Source organism: Enhydra lutris, unplaced genomic scaffold, assembly GCF_002288905.1.
Source record: "Enhydra lutris kenyoni isolate GAN:26980312 unplaced genomic scaffold, ASM228890v2 scaffoldscaffold2, whole genome shotgun sequence".
NCBI lineage: Eukaryota > Metazoa > Chordata > Mammalia > Carnivora > Mustelidae > Enhydra > Enhydra lutris.
In genome coordinates, this window is record NW_019154086.1 from 92,458,307 (window position 1) to 92,475,937 (window position 17,631).

The following is a 17,631-nucleotide window of genomic DNA, read 5'->3' on the forward strand; positions in this document are numbered from 1 at the left end:
ACCCACTAGAATGGATTCCCTGTTGACATGAATCGCCCACATTTTAATAGTAGTTAGCATAAAACAGACACACAATAATAATTTGGGATAATTAGTGCAGCAGCTATCTTTCCCAGAGCAGTGCATTCGGAATCTTTATGAAGAAGCCTTAGAGGTCTATTTTCCCACAAGCTCAAAATATGATTTGATGAATAGCCAGGTTGGTGAAACCTTTATACCTAAACGATTATATCCACACTTGTTAATGGTTAGCTTTGTGTCAGTGGACATAAATTTTGGTATTTTGACTGGAGATGTGCAATCAATTCAATGATTTAAAAATTGCAGTGTTTTGTTTGGCCAGGCACCCTAAATATTATTTAAAATGTCAAACCAAATACAACTAAACCGTAAATAAAATGTTAATCATTCACAGTAGATTGTAGAATATACTTGAATCTCAAACAAGTTAATGTACAAGTTATTGTTTATGGGATCTAGTACAACACATGATATCACAATACTGAGTATTGAAGATGAATTTTGCCCTTTTGATAACCCAAGGAAAAAATATGATACTGTTTTTTAACTCTCAAGCATATTACCACATATGCAGTACCTTAAGTTTTCAAAATATGAAAATGAGGCCACTTATGATTTAATTCCAAATAATATCTCTCAACAAATAAAATAGATAGCTTGAAATTTCCTTGAAATGATGCACATCTAATGTTCACACTAGAAGACACACACACACACATATAAAGGTCTGTAAGTTCACTGAGACTAAAAAACATCAAAATTAGAATTTCACTGTTAAGAAATGTACCCGTATTTTTGTTTGTTAGTTTTGTATATGGAGAATATTTTGCAGTTACATTTAGTATTTTTTGCTATATCTTATGAATTATATTTTCAGTAAGAAAACTCCCTTACTTTTCATTATATTCTAGAATATTATTTTATTAGAGGCATCATATACTCAAGAAAAATATATTTAGGGGTGCCTGGGTGGCTCAGTCAGTTAAGCATCTGCCTTCAGCTCAGGTCATTATCCCAGGGTTCTGAGATGGAGCCCCACATCAGGCTCCTTGCTCAACAGGGAGCCTGCTTCCCCCTCTCCCTCTGCCTGCCGCTCCCCCTGCTTGTACTCTCTCTCACTGTCTGTCAAATAAATAAATAAAACCTTTTAAAAATATATTTCGACATTAACAAAATATCTATAAATTGTAATTATCAGATTCAGATATGAAGATATCATACTCAAAATGGCAATTGCATAGCCCATGTTAGGAATTACAATGATGGAAGCCATGTAACACACTCTCAATTCTTAATGTTTTGAAAAGGAATAGCAACTTGATTGAGCTCAACTTGGGAAATTCCTATGAATTTTCCTGATGTAAAAATTACATAATAAATTCACTTTTTTGAATGATTTATTTATTTATCAGAGAGAGAGAGAGAGTAGGGGGGAGGGACAGAGGGAAAGGGAGAGAGTTTTTTTTTTTTTTTTTAAGATTTCATTTATTTATTTGAGAGAGAGAGTGAGGGAGAGCATGGGAGGGGAGAAGGTCAGAGGGAGAAGTTAACTCCCCATGGAGCTGGGAGCCTGATGCAGGACTAGATCCCAGGACTCTGGGATCACAACGGGAGCTGAAGGCAGTCGCTTAACCAACCGAGCCACCCAGGCGCCCCAAGAGAGTTTCTTAAACAGAATCCTTGCAGATCTTGGAGCCAAATATGGGGCTTGATCTCAGTACCCTGAGATCATGACCTGAGCTGAAGGCAGAGACTTAACCCACTGAGCCACCCAGGCACCCCTATCTTTGACTTTCTGATATTGAAACAATGGATTAACTTTTCTCTCTGTTTACAATTTTAAATAAACTTATAATTTATTATTTTAGCTTTTGGTGTCTTGATGCTGAAATTGATGAAAGTGTATCTGTGTTATTTCATATTACCTCAAATTATAAAATAAACTTGAGAGAACACAAAAACTTCAAGTAGGTGGGGGACCTTGAGCATTTGTTCCCCAGTACCCAGAAGGGAACACAGGATGAAATCAGGAAATAGTTATAAGATGTAAATTCTACAACAAAGCAAAATATACTTTATTGTTTTGTCCTTGTTCTTATTTTCCTCCTTCTTTTCCACTTCTCTCCTCCAACCCTCCTTCACTCTCCCTCCTCCTCTTTCTCCCCATTCCAGGTTTTGTTATTTTTCAATTCTTATGTAAGGTTAACTTTCCTGCATTTTTACCTAAGCACCTTTTATTCAAGGATATGTCGCTAAAGTGTGATTCTAACCATTAAACCCTTAGTGCAGAAAATAACTGGCATGCCCCAGAGTACATTTCTTCTTACCTCTTGGCTTCTCATATATCAGCAGAAAAATTGGAAAAGTGACGATGATTTTAATTACCTCATTTTATTGGCATCACCTAGAAATAAGTGAGTGTGCAAATGTGCACCTGTTTCCAGCAAAATTTTTCCTAAACTGTGCTGCATGTTTCCTTTATTGCTTGAATACAGCATATAGGACTAATAAAATACTTCCTTGATTACTTGGTATAATCATTTTAAACACTAACTTCACTATTAATGATCTACAGAAACCACTCGCTGAAAATGTACTTAGTTATTAATAGAAAAACTGACACAGTGGTATGGTTTCCTAATGCAATCATAAACAGCCAAAAGACTATGGGTTGGCTTGCCACCACCTTCCCAAATATCTCAGAATCAGTTTCTTGTATGTAGAACAAAGATTTGCATATGACTCTCATGTTCCTTTTCAGTTATTAGGTGCCATGAAATCTGTCCAGTTCTTCAGAACTTGAAATGACCATGTGCACAAAATTATTACAAGTTTAACTTTTTCATAGGTAAATACAATAAATACAGAGATCTCCTCACATAATGAGAACGTGGGGGAATTCACACACAGTTGGGTATAAATCTTTTATATCTCCCTGTCTGAAAGTCTGACTGGGGTAAATTTCTTTATTGTGTGATTGATTTTCAAAAATTGTTTAATTCTGGAGGACCTGGGTGGCTCAGTCGTTAAGCGTCTGATATACTCTATCATATTTTGTCAAGGAAAAAGTATGCTGACACTGAAAAATGGTAAAGAGGGCCATATTCAGGTCTATTGCAATGGGGGGTGGTCAAGACTGTTGAATAGGAGAGAGAGCTTAAACTCAACTCCAAATATAACAAAGACAAGTGGGGACTTAAAGCCAATGAGCAGAATGACAGAAGTCAGTGGATGGAAAATTACTAAGAGAAGCTTTATTACATTTCAGCTATAATGTGCTTCTTGCTAAACGAGCCTGACAGAATTCTTGCTAAAAGCAGGCCACGGACATGGGCATTAATAATAAAGGACTTGATCAGATTTCAGAGATACTCGGATATCAGTGGAACAATTCCCACTGAATCGACTTAGCATGATTCTTTAGTAAAGGAAGAAGCAGACCAGGAGAGGGCCTGAGGACAAAGCTAAGTCCTTAGAGAAGGGCTTATGGAAGCGTGACAAAAGTTTTGTCAAGGAGGGCATTGTTGCCACGGTCCTTGGTTCTCATTGTGACCAAAAGCTTTCTGAAACGATTCCTTTCCTTTTCCATCCACTAAATGACATATTTCATCTTGTCATGAGGCAGATTTCTCTGATTTTTTCCTCTACTTTTTGCTCACAAAAATGCTCTTCCAATAGAGTTATTTCTGTTCATTGAAATTTGTAGAATATTTTATTTGGACTTCAACGGAATTTGGGGGACATACAATGCCTTGAGAGACATTTCCACTACTTTATGTGCTGTTGATGCCATATTCTTCTCTCCTCTTCCTTCCCCCTGCTGTTTGGTTAACTGCCAAAGTTTATTTCCTCTGCACAATATTTGAAGCCTTTCATGATGTGAAAGGCCTACTTTTTAAAAAAGATCGACGCTCTGAAAATTACTATTTTTGATTTATCAACATGAAATATGGCTACTGGTTTTTAGCCTGAAGTTTTCACATGTTGCCTGTGCCAGAGTCACATCCTTCTTCAACCAGTGACCCAACACTATTTGTTGGATTTTATTAACATGCCAGTCTTGTGCCAGTGAACATTGCTGCCTTGCTATTGATAGGGTATCTACAAAGCATACAATGTAGAGGAATTTACTTTATGTATTATTGTAGGTAGAAGTTATCAATATTTTCTTGCCTCGCTCCACAAATACATTTTTTTAATGTGGCTTTCAGTATAGCATGCATTGCCTGTAAGCATGTTTGCATTCAACATCAGTGATTCCAAATTAAATTCCTACTGAGATCATCAGGCAAACAATTAGCAGCAATTGCTTGCTTTTGTAGAAAAATCAAATCTTGCCCTAAGTTTATGGTTAAATTACAATACTATAACACATATTCATGCAGATGCTACATCATGGACAGAGTACACTGTGAGTCAGCTATTAATAGTTCCATTAGAATGTATGATTTTCATATTGGGCTGTATTTATATGCAAATAAATTATCCATAAACCTTTCCTTAGAATATTAGAATATTAAAGAGATTATATTTCATATTTATTAAGAGTAATAAAATGTTTTATAGATAGAGCTAGAGATATAGATATAGATATAACCTTAGCTTTTGACTCTGAATATCAGGAAGTTTGGTTTCTCTTACAGTTACACCCCTAATTAGTTACACGCCTTTAGATTTTTCACTTAATCTTCCCAGGCTTTGGGAAAAACATTTTTTTTTTCTTTTATCCTTGAAAATACCTTCTGTTCAATTTAACCAAACTGTTGAATTGAAAATTCATTGACTGCTCAATTTCAAGTAAATTCAATGTACAGTTTTTTTTTTTTTTTAAGATTTTTATTTATTTATTTGACAGATCGCAGGTAGGCAGAGAGAGAGAGAGGAGGAAATAGGCTCCCTGTGGAGCAGAGAGCCAGATGCAGGGCTCGATCCCAGGACCCTGGGATCATGACCTGAGCCGAAGGCAGAGGCTTTAACCCACTGAGCCACCCAGGCGCCCCCAATGTACAGTTTTTAAGAACCACATAAACATCAAGCACAATGTAGGCTATCAGGTATATAATTGTGACCAAGACATATCTTAACCCATAAGAGTCAGATCATTTGGTAGATCCTTCCACTGCCTATTACCATGCTGAGGGAAAACACAGAATCTGTGGGAGCACAAAGTTACAGAAGCTCAGTCACAGCTGAAGGTCATGGAAAAGCTGTGTTTAGGAAGTGTGGAGCCTAGTTTTGAAGGCAGCCAGAGGAGAAGGACAGGCACATTGCAAGTGGAGGGAAAACCATAGGCAGACATGTCTGTGTAATATTTAGCACACCTGAGTGCCAACATGTGTTATTACTTACTTAGACAATTCTCTTTTATGGGACGTTAAGCTTTTTTGAGTTTTTGTTAACATAGCGACGCATTAAAAGCCTTTTATATAAACTTCTAATATTTCTACTTATTTTCTCTGGAGAGAGATCTATGACTGGATTGTAGAAGCAAAATTATAAAGCTCTTTAAGGTTCTTTTTCTTTCTGAGGAATTGTTCAAATTCTATTCCCTTCAATAATGTATGATAGGATCCACATCACCAAAATATTTCTAGCACTGAATGGTATAATTTTGTTGCTGGGTTGAATGGATCTATACTGAATGATCTTTGGTTAAAATCATCATAAATTCATATCCTAGACCTACGATGTAATGCTGGAGTAAACTTGACAGCTCTTACTCCAGATCCTTCATGCTTACAACAGGATAATACCCTCCTCACAAGGTTTTTGGAAAGATAGAAATCAATGTATAATCTCACTGTCTTATATAGAAAACAGTCAATTAATATTTCATACCTCTGTGAGAGATTGACATTATAAACATACACTAAAACAAATATAGGATAAGAATTTTTCAATTACTAGTGCATTTGTACTACAGATTATAATTCTTATGTATCTTCTATAAAATCATATACAACAAAATTGGTGTAGCTCATTTTTAAGTACTTGGGATGAGTAAAACAAAATATTTAAGTTAGATTACTGAAGTTGATATTCTATGAGGTGATATTAAGTTTTGAGTAGTTAATATTAGTGACAGTAATAATAAATATCAGCAACATTTTAGCTATCACTTAATATAGGACTTTGCTTTTATGTAAAAATTTTAAAGATGAATTCTTTCAAATACTTATGCTGTTAACTACTAAGACTCAAAGAGGCTATGGTTGATTGGCATTTGTGCTACATCATCGTTCTAGAATGGAGCAAGACTAAAAATCATGTTTGTGGGTCTTCACAATTAGGTAATTTCAATAAGGTAATATACTAATATTGTCTATTTTCTCTTAACTGTTTTTATAGAGGTCTGAGGTAAGCTATGGAGAATTGGCCGAGCTTCACAGGAACTGATTAATCTTCAAGTCAACTTTGTGGATTAAATTAAATCATCTTTGGTTTAATTAAAACTGGAAATGATATTTCAGGAAACACTTGTTTCTTAATTGTGATATTGACATTTCAACTTAGATTTTATATCTGTTTAAAAATATCTCATAGAAGAAATTATATGAGTAAGACAAGATTTTTTTTTTTGAGTAAGACAAGATTTAAATATGACCCAAGACCACCGATTTTGTTATGCTAAACTCACACTTTATAATTAGAGGTTTGTTCCAGAAAGAGATTTCACATATGTAGATACCTATTAATTAACTGAGTAGATAATTTTTGTCAGGTTATCAAAAGCAGAATTAACTCTGAGCATTAATCTTTCATACTTTAATAATTGGCCAACTTTTAATATTTGTATATTAATTAAAAATTATTTGATGAAACAGTCAAATAACATATTTTCATGAGTTCTCATGTCACATATTAAATATATGACATTAGAATTTCTGTGGCTTCTTTTTGCATTCAAGCAGTAATTATTGTTGTACATAATAATCAAGTGATTATTTATCTTAAAGAAGAGGTCTATAAATGTTATATTGTTTTGCTTTTCAGATGCTCCCAAGTTTATATCAAACCAAACAATTTTTTACTCTTGGGAAGGAAACCCGATCAATATAAGCTGTGATGTGAAATCTAATCCACCAGCATCAGTCCATTGGAGAAAAGAGAAATTAGTCCTTCCAGCTAAAAACATCACTAATTTAAAGACATATAGTGCAGGGAGAAAGATGATATTAGAGGTAAGTCTTCATGTACATATGAATAAGTTGTATTATTTTAGCAGTCACCTACTATTTTAGAATGCATATAAAATGTTAATATAAATACAATTATATAATATACATTTATATTACATAATATATATATACACATACAAATTTTATTTTGTCTCTTTCATGTGTATTTACTTAAAAAGGAAATTTTGTGCATTTAGATCATGGACCATTAATGATTAATAATATCTCACTCTTGTATAAAAAAGAGTCTATGGTAAAAGCCATTTTTTTTAAATTTATTTTTATTTATTTGACAGAGATCACAAGTAGGCAGAGAGGCAGGCGAAGAGAGAGGAGAGGAAACAGGCTCCCTGACAAGCAGAGAGCCCGATGTGGGGCTCGATCCCAGGACCCTGGGATCATGAGCTGAGCTAAAGGCAGAGGCTTTAACCCATTGAGCCACCCAGGCGTCCCTAAAAGCCATTATTTTTCATTATTTTTTTTTTTTTGGAAAAAAGTTATATCAGGAAAAAATAGGGTGAGGGAATTAGTAATTCATCAGTTATTAAGGACCAGAAGTGTTGCTGATACTAGTTATTGATTTTGAGATTATGCCCTCCATCTAAGACGCATACATAACTTTTTGGTGGGTGCATATTTACAAGTTTCTAAATAAACCAGATTTACTTGTTCAATGCCTCACTTCATTTTATATTTTAAATTAAGATTATAGATAATTCTCTTTATACTGCCAAGTGCCTGGCTTTTTAATTCTGTTTGAATACAATACCTTTTATTTATTAATTGTAGATTATGTGTGTGTGTATCAATTCCCAAAGTTTTTGTGTCTATGATCACAATCATGAACCTTACAATTCCTCATGTTTTCAGTACAATTGGGAAGCTCTCTCAAATAACCTTATTTAGCTAAAAAGATGCTATGTTTTTCACTGTAATTCAATTTACATTCATTTTAAAAATTCATGTTTTAAAATAACATTTGACACTCAATGTATTAACTTAAAGGTGTTCTCATTGGTGCCATATTTACTTTTCTACCTGGTAACTGGACTTCATGAAAAATTTGGTTGACAGAAGGATTTAGCCATCACTTCCCCAAATATTTGGATAGCTGACTCTTTGCTCATTAAATGATTGTCTTTATCTGTTTCTTTCTTTTTAATTTTGTATTTTATTTTATTTATTTATTAATATAGCCAAAAAGATAAGAGGGTAGGACTCTAAAAGGAACTATTGTTTTATATCGATTTTCTAGGCCTAGGGCAAAAAGGCTTTGACTATCACTTACATGCCCAACAAATACATATACTGTAAAATATTAGTAAGGCAAATATCTGTGCACACCACCCATTCCAAAGGATTTAAACACCTCGGGATGGGTGGTGTCTAAATTTGTTTGAATTTAAGTTGGTTACTTTGTAACTTTATTAGAAGAACTATTGGGAATTGACACAATTTCACAAAGAAACTTGGTTAGATTTAACATAAAATTTAGGTTTTTAACTAGTTAAAAAGTGAGGTGAGGTTTAACTTCAGTTTGGGGTACTTTGTTCAGGCTGCCATAATGAATACCACAGATCAGGTAGCTTAAATAAAGTAACCTCCTTCCCCCCCACATATTTCTGTAGGCTATAAGTCCAGGATCAAGGTGCCAGAGGGCTGGGTTTTGGTGAAATTTCTGTCCTTGGGTTGCAGGTGTGCCCTCTAACCATGGACAGAACAAGAGAACTGTGGTGTCTTGTCTTCCTATAAGGACATCAGGGCCCATGTTTATGACCTCATTCAATCTCAGTTACTTCCTTAAAGACCCTATCTTCAAAAAACATTAGAAGTTAGGGTTTCAACATATTTATTTTGTGGGGGTGACACAATTTATTCCATAACAGGTAGATTTAAGTTCATTCATGTTTAAATGACTAATGTGTAATTTCTGCTTTGTTCATTTTACCACTTTTCAGTTTCTGGGATAGCTCGTAATTCCCCGTAGTCAGTATTAAGCAATGTGTTATAAATCTGACATTTAAATATTTTAAACATTTTATATTTAAATATTTTATTCATATAAATCTCTCACATTATTTAATCTTCTGCCTAAATGGCATTCCTCTCCACCCCAAAGTAAAAACTAAGTGGTTTTTGTTTTTACAGACCACATGATTTATTGGTTAAAAAGCATTGACCTTGGGATGCCTAGGTGGCTCAGTTGGTTGGGTAGCTGCCTTTGGCTAGGGTCATGAGCCCAGGATCCTGGGATTGAGTCCCACATCTGGCTCCTTGCTCAGCGGGAAGCCTGCTTCTCCCTCTGCTTGCTTCTTCCCCGTCTGTGCTCTCTTTCTTTTGACAAATAAATAAAATCTTAAAAAAAAAAAAAAAAAGCATTTCCTTTGAACATCCACTTTTTATGTATATACTATTTTTTAAAATTAAATGAAAGCCCTGAATGAATAACGAATGGGTAGCTAATACAACTTAAAATAAAACAAAATGACAGTAACTACCAAAAAAAAGCAATGATAAGCATTACAGATTTTAAATTAATAGCATTCATATTTGCTTAGGATAGTGCATTATTATTTTTTTGCATAGGAATTATTATAATAGTCACATAATTGCTAATTCTTAAGAGCGTGTAATACAATATACAAAAATACAGTGTGCAGTTGATAACAAATTGGTCAATAACAGATTTCTTGAATTGGTTTTTAAAGTTTTTCCTTTTTCATTGAGCAAATATGTAATTCAGTCTTTTAAATTTATGAATTTTAAAACATAACAGAATAGTCCATAAATCCTTTGGATTGGTGCTAATAAAATAATCTGTAAAAATCAACCTTTTTTTTTTGGTTAAATACTTGCTTAAATTCTGAGCACTTCCTAAGGTAATAAGGTAATAAGCCAACATTTTAATATATGGGCAACAATTGATGTAGGAACTTTCTAATAGGTTGATTAGAATAATATTGTGCTTTTGATCATCTGTGGTGTTGTTCTTTATCTTTAAGTAAAAGGCTAACTATTAAACATATGATTTTCTCACTATGGAACACATAGAAAGAGGAAATGAAGTTTATGAACGTTTAGGAAAACAACTAGAGAACTCCTTTATTAGCATTGTACTCCTAGCTCGTATTTTGATGTTCAAAATTATATTTGTTGATCAATATATTATGTACTATTAAAGCCCACCATCTTAAGTAATCTTGAATTATTTTACCTGCATATTAAAATGTGAAAAAAGTGGAGTCACATGTAGGTGTTCCTAGCACTTCCTGGATAAATATCAGCAATAATTGGTATATTTTAAATGTGTGAATATTTTTAAACTGCTTTATAACATACCTTTGCTGTACAATATTTTTTTTAATAAAATTACCTATCATTTCATTGAACTGGGCTTGGTCATAAAGTCACTATTGAATGTTGCATTCACATTGCTTTCCTAGGACACATCAGCTATGCAGCAGGGATCGTGATTTGCCAGGTTATATCTAGGTCTGTGGGCTTTTTTTTTTTTTTTTAATAATCTGTATTACTAGAGGTGTTTTCTGAATTTGTTAATCATACAACATAATAAAGAAATGATTCCAGATAAAACAGTAAAACTTTTATCTTTGATAGGTCAACTTCCAGGAACAGAAAACAAACCAACAAATGAAAAAACCCTGAATTGAGCCTTTTAAAAGTTGTTCCAACGAAACTGGCTATTTAAAATACTTGCTTAATATTGAGGGGCTGCACAATAGTCCTGATTCTTTGTCATGGCCATCCTGTCTGTATTTTATCAATTCAGTGCACATTGTTCCCTATGGACTGTACAAATAACTCTCCTATGCCTGCAAAATGTAGAAATGTTGGGGGCAGATTCCTTTCTCACTAGTAAAATTACAGCCAAGTCAAGTTAGCTTGGTTTATTAAAAACTGGAATGTAAGAAAAATGAATGTTTTAATCACTCAGGAGTACTTACAAAAGAATGGTTAAAGTCTCTAGTCCTTAAACTTACGATCTATTCCTAGATAGACAGCTAACTAGGGAATGAATGGCACAGCTTTTTTGTGCGTTTTCAGAATTATCGTCTTCAATGGACCTCAAAATTGCACTTTTAGTTAAGAGCCTCCCATTACCACAAAATCATTTAACCCCCTTTTGGGATAGAGTTGAAATTAACAGCAACTCTTGTTGTAAGCATTTTCTCTCTTAATAATAGTTACTGGGATTGAAAATTATATCTATTACTATCATCAAATCTCTTTTCTGAATTGATACTTCAGAATTTCGGTACATTAGAATTACAAGGTTGGCCCCAATGTTCAGCAATAGATTCCTGGAAGGTTAACTTAATTACGGATTTCAAATGTGTAAGGACTGAGGTCAGCTGTTTTCCACCTAAACTGAAAGAGAATGATAGGAATTGAACAGAAATGGAGGCAAGATACTCTTATTAGCCATCAAGATAATGTGCTTGTCTACAGGGATTGCTACCCAAGGGCAACATTTTCTAGCAAAATACATACCTGGAAAGATTATTTTTCTTCCTTCCTTCCTTCCTTCCTTTTTCTTTCTTTCTTTCTTTCTTTCTTTCTTTCTTTCTTTCTTTCTTTCTTTCTTAGGATAAGTAAGTCCTCATCCTTCATTAATATTTTATATTCAATAAAATCATGAGAGGGGGAAAAGAAACCTGATATATTTCCAGCCTTTCATGAACTTTAAATCTGCTTGACTTTAGTCTAAAAGAGAAAACAGAGGGTTAATAACCATGCTTTTGGTACAGTGTTCTGTTTTCAAGCTCATGTCTGCGGCAATTGCAGAATATATATTTTTCAAACTGTGAGCCACTTTCTGAGCTTTCTATACACGAATATCTAATGACTTTTTCTATTCAATAGATATAATAAAATGATGGCATTTGTCTACCCAATAAATTAATAGTTAAACTATATTTCACCTAGTCCTGTGAAAATATAGGTCCATGCATTACATCTTAAAAGGGTGTGATGCTTACCTGACAGAGAGAAAAAGAGTTATGACAAGGAGTTGTGAATAATTGAACAAGTGTGAAAATGGTGAGCATACTAGAATCTATTTTAAAACTGCCATGATTTTGTTTTAAAATTGTTAAACTTCTATTATTATGATTATTTTAGATAGCACCTACATCTGACAATGACTTTGGACGATATAATTGCACAGCCACCAACCGTATAGGAACAAGATTTCAAGAATATATTCTTGCTTTGGCTGGTAAGTATAGCACAATAATTTCTGAGATCTCATAAAATATTTCTATAAGCAAATAGCTTCATTCTTATAAGTCATGATATAGGTTATTATTAGGAAGAATGAACCGGTGCTTAAAAATTTAGAACAATTGCGTCTGACAGATAGTGAGGAATTAGAATATATTTACTAATCAAGATTGATTTTAAACCATGATTCTGATCACCCAACTTTACAAGTGAGCCATCTACAAAAGAAGTAAAAAAGGTATGTCTTGAGAAAGCAAATTATATTTTATGTTGAGTAAGAATCCTATCAAAAAATTTAAAAAGACATCTTGAGAGAAAATAAACTAAAATTCACCTATTTTAAAATCCTAAGCTTGAAAGTACAAAGAATAGCTTATTTTTAAGGCAAATAGAAAATTTAGAGTTATATAACTTTCAATTAAAAGTGTTTCATTTTATATATGAAAACATTCTAGCTCTTCCCCAAAAGCTTAAAGATATCAAAATAATAACATGTAGACACAATTCATTTTAACTAGGAAATGTTATGTTTTTAGTTATATAAATAAGTTGTATATAACACATATATTTATTTCTAGAATTTGCATTATGTTTTACAAGACCGATTGGAAGTCTGAAAGTATACATTGTAGTATATTTCGCATAGCTCAGAAGATACAAAACATGATTTTTGCCTTTTAGAACTACATAGAGAAATATCAGAAAATTATTGTAATGTGGTTTTTTTTGGATTGTTATGTTTTAATAGAATAAATAGTTTCCACAAAAATATTTTAAAATGTTTTCTAGGGGCGCCTGGGTGGCTCAGTGGGTTAAGCCTCTGCCTTCGGCTCAGGTCATGATCTCAGGGTCCTGGGATCGAGTCCCACATCGGGCTCTCTGCTCAGCAGGGAGCCTGTTTCTTCCTCTCTCTCTGCCTGCCTCTCTGCCTACCTGTGATCTCTCTCTGTCAAATAAATAAATAAAATCTTTAAAAAAAAATAAAAAATAAAATGTTTTCTAAGTAGAGTTCTAGTATATAACTATAATTTTATATTAAGAAATATATTTACTTCTGTTGATATGTAAAGTCATGCCATTAGTTAGAAAGACCAAAAGGGAAATTTAAAAGTTTACAAAGCTAATAATACTCAAATTATTATGTAACTGAAATCTCTCTCTCTCCAATTCAAGTTTTGCTACACTAGAGAAGGGAGAGAAGGGGTTGTGCGAAAGGGCTTAAGGGAAGAAAGGAGGAAGGAAAATATTGAGATAAGAGGGAATTTAGGGAGAAAAGGAGGGAGGAAGGAATTAAGGAAGAAAGGAAATAACAACTATATATTATTTACCATGAAGTCTTTAGAAAATTAATCTCAGAGGTGCCTGGGTGGCTCAATCTATTAAGCCACTGCCTTTGGCTTGGGTCATGATACCCGGGTCCTGGGATGAGACCTGCATCTGGCTTTCTCCTCATTGGGGAGCCTGCTTCTCCCTCTCCTCCCCAGTAGTGCTCTCTCTAGCTATCTCTGTCTCTCTGTCTCTCTCTCTCTCAAATAAATAAATAAAATTTAAGAAAAAAAAGAAAATTAATCTCAATGAAAATCATAGGACGTAGACTATCCACATTTAGGGATATGAATAAACCATTACACAAGCAATTAAATTCTAGGAAAATGAAATGTGCTAAGTCATATAAAAATTCACTGATAATAAATTAAAGTGAGCATGATTTTTACTGATCAGAAGCATTCACTATTTACATTAATTCCAAGCCTCAGGAAGTTAGGCAAATTTTCTTCTAATTAGTATGAACTTTTTTATAGATAATAACCAAATATGTGATCAGTATATGTATATACAGTTATATTAATACTGATATACAATTTTACATTGCTTTCTTACAAATGATGTAGGTTTGTATAGGTAAACTTGCTAATGACTAGATTTTTAAAATTTTTTAAGTACTTATAATTCTGGAAAAAATACAAAAAATAGAACATTATATTCATGAGATTTTGATATCTTATTAAATTCTCAGGAAATATTTATTGTCTGTATACCTTCATATCTAACAGGTTTTTTTTTTTTTTTAAAGATTTCATTTTTTTATTAGAGAGAAAGAGAGCGCACAAGCAGGGGGGAAGGGCAGAGGGAGAAGCAGGCTGCCCGATGCGGGGATGGATTCCAGCATCCTGAAATCATGACCCAAGTCGAAGGCAGACACCCAGTGGACTGAACGTGAACCACCCATGTGCCCACATATCTGACATTTCTTACTGTGACATTTTTCACTGAAAAATATATTTGATACCTATCCTCCTAATGAAGATACTAACTTAATGAGTTTCCCTCAGCTTAACCATAAAAAAAAAAAAAAAAAAAGAAAGAAAGAAAGAAAATGTTCCCTCAAGCTAAGAGCTAAAATGTTATTGGAAATATTTCTTGAATATTGCAACTTTCCTAGTGTTTCAAAATTTTGTGACAAATATGTACTTAAAATTTGTTTCAGAAAGAGAGAGATTTGACTGAAATTGTAACAGAGATATAGAAATAAATTAGGCCCTGAGCCTTAGATGGGAAACATATATTTAAACATCAGCAGTAATAAACATTATTCCTTTGATGGGACCTCTTTATCTAATGCTTACAAAATTTAGTCTTTCCTGAAGAATTTGAACAATGAAAGTGCAATGTGATTTTAAATAAAATGTAAGAGAAATGTTATGTAGAAATTTAAATATTTCAAAATAGATGTCAGTATCATAGCTCAGTATCTCATTGGCCTATCTGACCCTAGTAAAAGGCCCAGATCATTTGGCATGTGTTATTTTATGTTGTAACAGATTACTTTGATTTAAAAGGGCAATGAATTAAAACAGCAACAACTGCACATGAAATTATGTGTTATACATTCTGAGAAAACTATAGGAAGAAAACACTGTTTAACTTCCTTTGTTTCAAAATCTTTTTTTTTTCTTTTTTCTTTTCCTTCCTTTTTTACCTCCTTTATAATTGTCTTACATCTGAGCACAATAGACATCTGTATGCAGGTGGGGGCACAGCCTATCATAGGGCATCAGACCCTTAGCAGAGTTAATAGACTAAAAGGGGGTTCAGTGGTCTAGTGTGGAGTGTTGGAGTCTGGGCAGGTAAGAAGCATTTGCATGTGGCAAGATAGAAACAGCAACCCAGAGAGGAATGTTGGACCCTAATCAGTGTAAGGAGGGGTCCAAGTAAAGTGGTACGGTAAATGATGGATGATTCATGTCTTCAAGCACATGGGTGACATCAGCAATTATATAAAAATACAAGAACTAGAATGACCCTGGGATAATGGTTGGGTATTGGAGTTATTGGTGTGAAGTCTGGTTTTAATGTATGTAGGTAGATACAGAAAGGGGAAAAGACGTAAAGGTGTGTGTGTGTGTGTGTGTGTGTGTGTGTGTGTGTGTGTTCAGTCATTTTCACAAGGAATTTCTTTTTGTCAGGAATCTTACTTAGAAAGCAATTTCTGTATATGCAAATGATGAATCACTAAATTCTACACCTGAAACCAATTTTACCAATTCTACACCTGAAACCAATTTTACTGTATGTGGTAGCTAACTAAAATTTAAATAAAAACTTGAAATTTAAAAAAAAAAGAAAGAAAAGAAAACAATTTCTCAGCCAGCTGTATCCACAGAGAGGACTTGAGATCTCCAGCACCTCAGCAGCAAAGACCAAACATGGCTGGCAGCCACATTTTGGTTTCTAAATACTAAAAGTAACTAAGGCTTCTTGTAAAAATGGCTGATTCTAGGAGTGGGACAAGGAAAGTACAAGATAAGTCTGGAACAATGTGTTTTGCTAGGATGAAAAGAAATTTAAAAAAAGCATCCATCAACCATTTTTAGCAAATACCATAATACAAATGAATTCACCTGAGGGGCATCAATGGTTGCTAATGCAGGTATATGTTGAGAAAAAATTTAGCAAGTTAGATGATAAAAAAAATAAATAAATTAATTAAAATACTTTTGAAGTGTCTACCCCCAAATTATTTTTTAATTACAAAGGGAAAATAGCAACATTATAGTCGTAAGCCTACCAGATCCCACTTTAATTAAGTGATCAAAATTAACATCACCAGTAATGAGAAAATTAAACTTGAATGCTACCAGAAATAGGCAACGAGAAAAACACAGAATAACAATTATAATTTTCCTGCCAAAAATGCATAATCAGAATCTAGTATGAGGAAAGGGAAGGCAAATATGAATTGAGGTGCCTCCAAAGTGTCAAAGCCATGCAAAGGAATGATTAAGGCAACTTTCTATATTAAAGGACAATAAAGATAAATAACAAATAAGTGCCATGCCTGCATCTTTTATTATAAAGGACATTACTGGGATGATAGGTGAAATTTGATTGTAGTCTTTGGATTAGATGGTAATTTAATTGTTTTCTAGAGCTTATGTAAGAGAGAGTTTTGTTATGGTAAATACACACTTAAATTGGCACCATGTCAACTTACTCTAAATGGCCCACATTATAAAGATAAGATCTGTGCAGTAGTCTTACAAATTTTCTAAAAATATGAAATTATGTTTTTAAAAATAAGTAGGGGCACCTGGGTGGCTCTGTTGGTTAAGTGTCCAGCTTTTGAAATCAGCTCAGGTCTTGATCTTGGGGTTGTGAGTTCAAGCTTTGCATTAGACTCCACACTGGGCGTGGAGCCTACTTAAAAAAAAAAAAAAAAAAAAAAAAAAAAAAAAGGGAAAATAAGGCAGGATAAGTAAGTCCTCATCCTTCATTAATATTTTATATTCAATAAAATCATGAGAGGGGGAAAAGAAACCTGATATATTTCCAGCCTTTCATGAACTTTAAATCTGCTTGACTTTAGTCTAAAAGAGAAAACAGAGGGTTAATAACCATGCTTTTGGTACAGTGTTCTGTTTTCAAGCTCATGTCTGCGGCAATTGCAGAATATATATTTTTCAAACTGTGAGCCACTTTCTGAGCTTTCTATACACGAATATCTAATGACTTTTTCTATTCAATAGATATAATAAAATGATGGCATTTGTCTACCCAATAAATTAATAGTTAAACTATATTTCACCTAGTCCTGTGAAAATATAGGTCCATGCATTACATCTTAAAAGGGTGTGATGCTTACCTGACAGAGAGAAAAAGAGTTATGACAAGGAGTTGTGAATAATTG

At 33.5% G+C, this 17,631-nt stretch overlaps 1 protein-coding gene across 2 annotated transcripts in view; it reads left to right on the forward strand.

Moving 5' to 3' along the window:
- The window catches only part of LOC111149636 (neural cell adhesion molecule 2), a 514,271-nt gene that overhangs the window by 396,263 nt on the left and 100,377 nt on the right, over positions 1-17,631 (forward strand). For both annotated transcript variants that reach the window (XM_022506828.1, XM_022506836.1), the window contains 2 exons: positions 7,015-7,202; positions 12,342-12,438. In XM_022506828.1, coding sequence (XP_022362536.1) covers positions 7,015-7,202; positions 12,342-12,438 — 285 coding nt within the window. The remainder of the gene's footprint in view (positions 1-7,014; positions 7,203-12,341; positions 12,439-17,631) is intronic.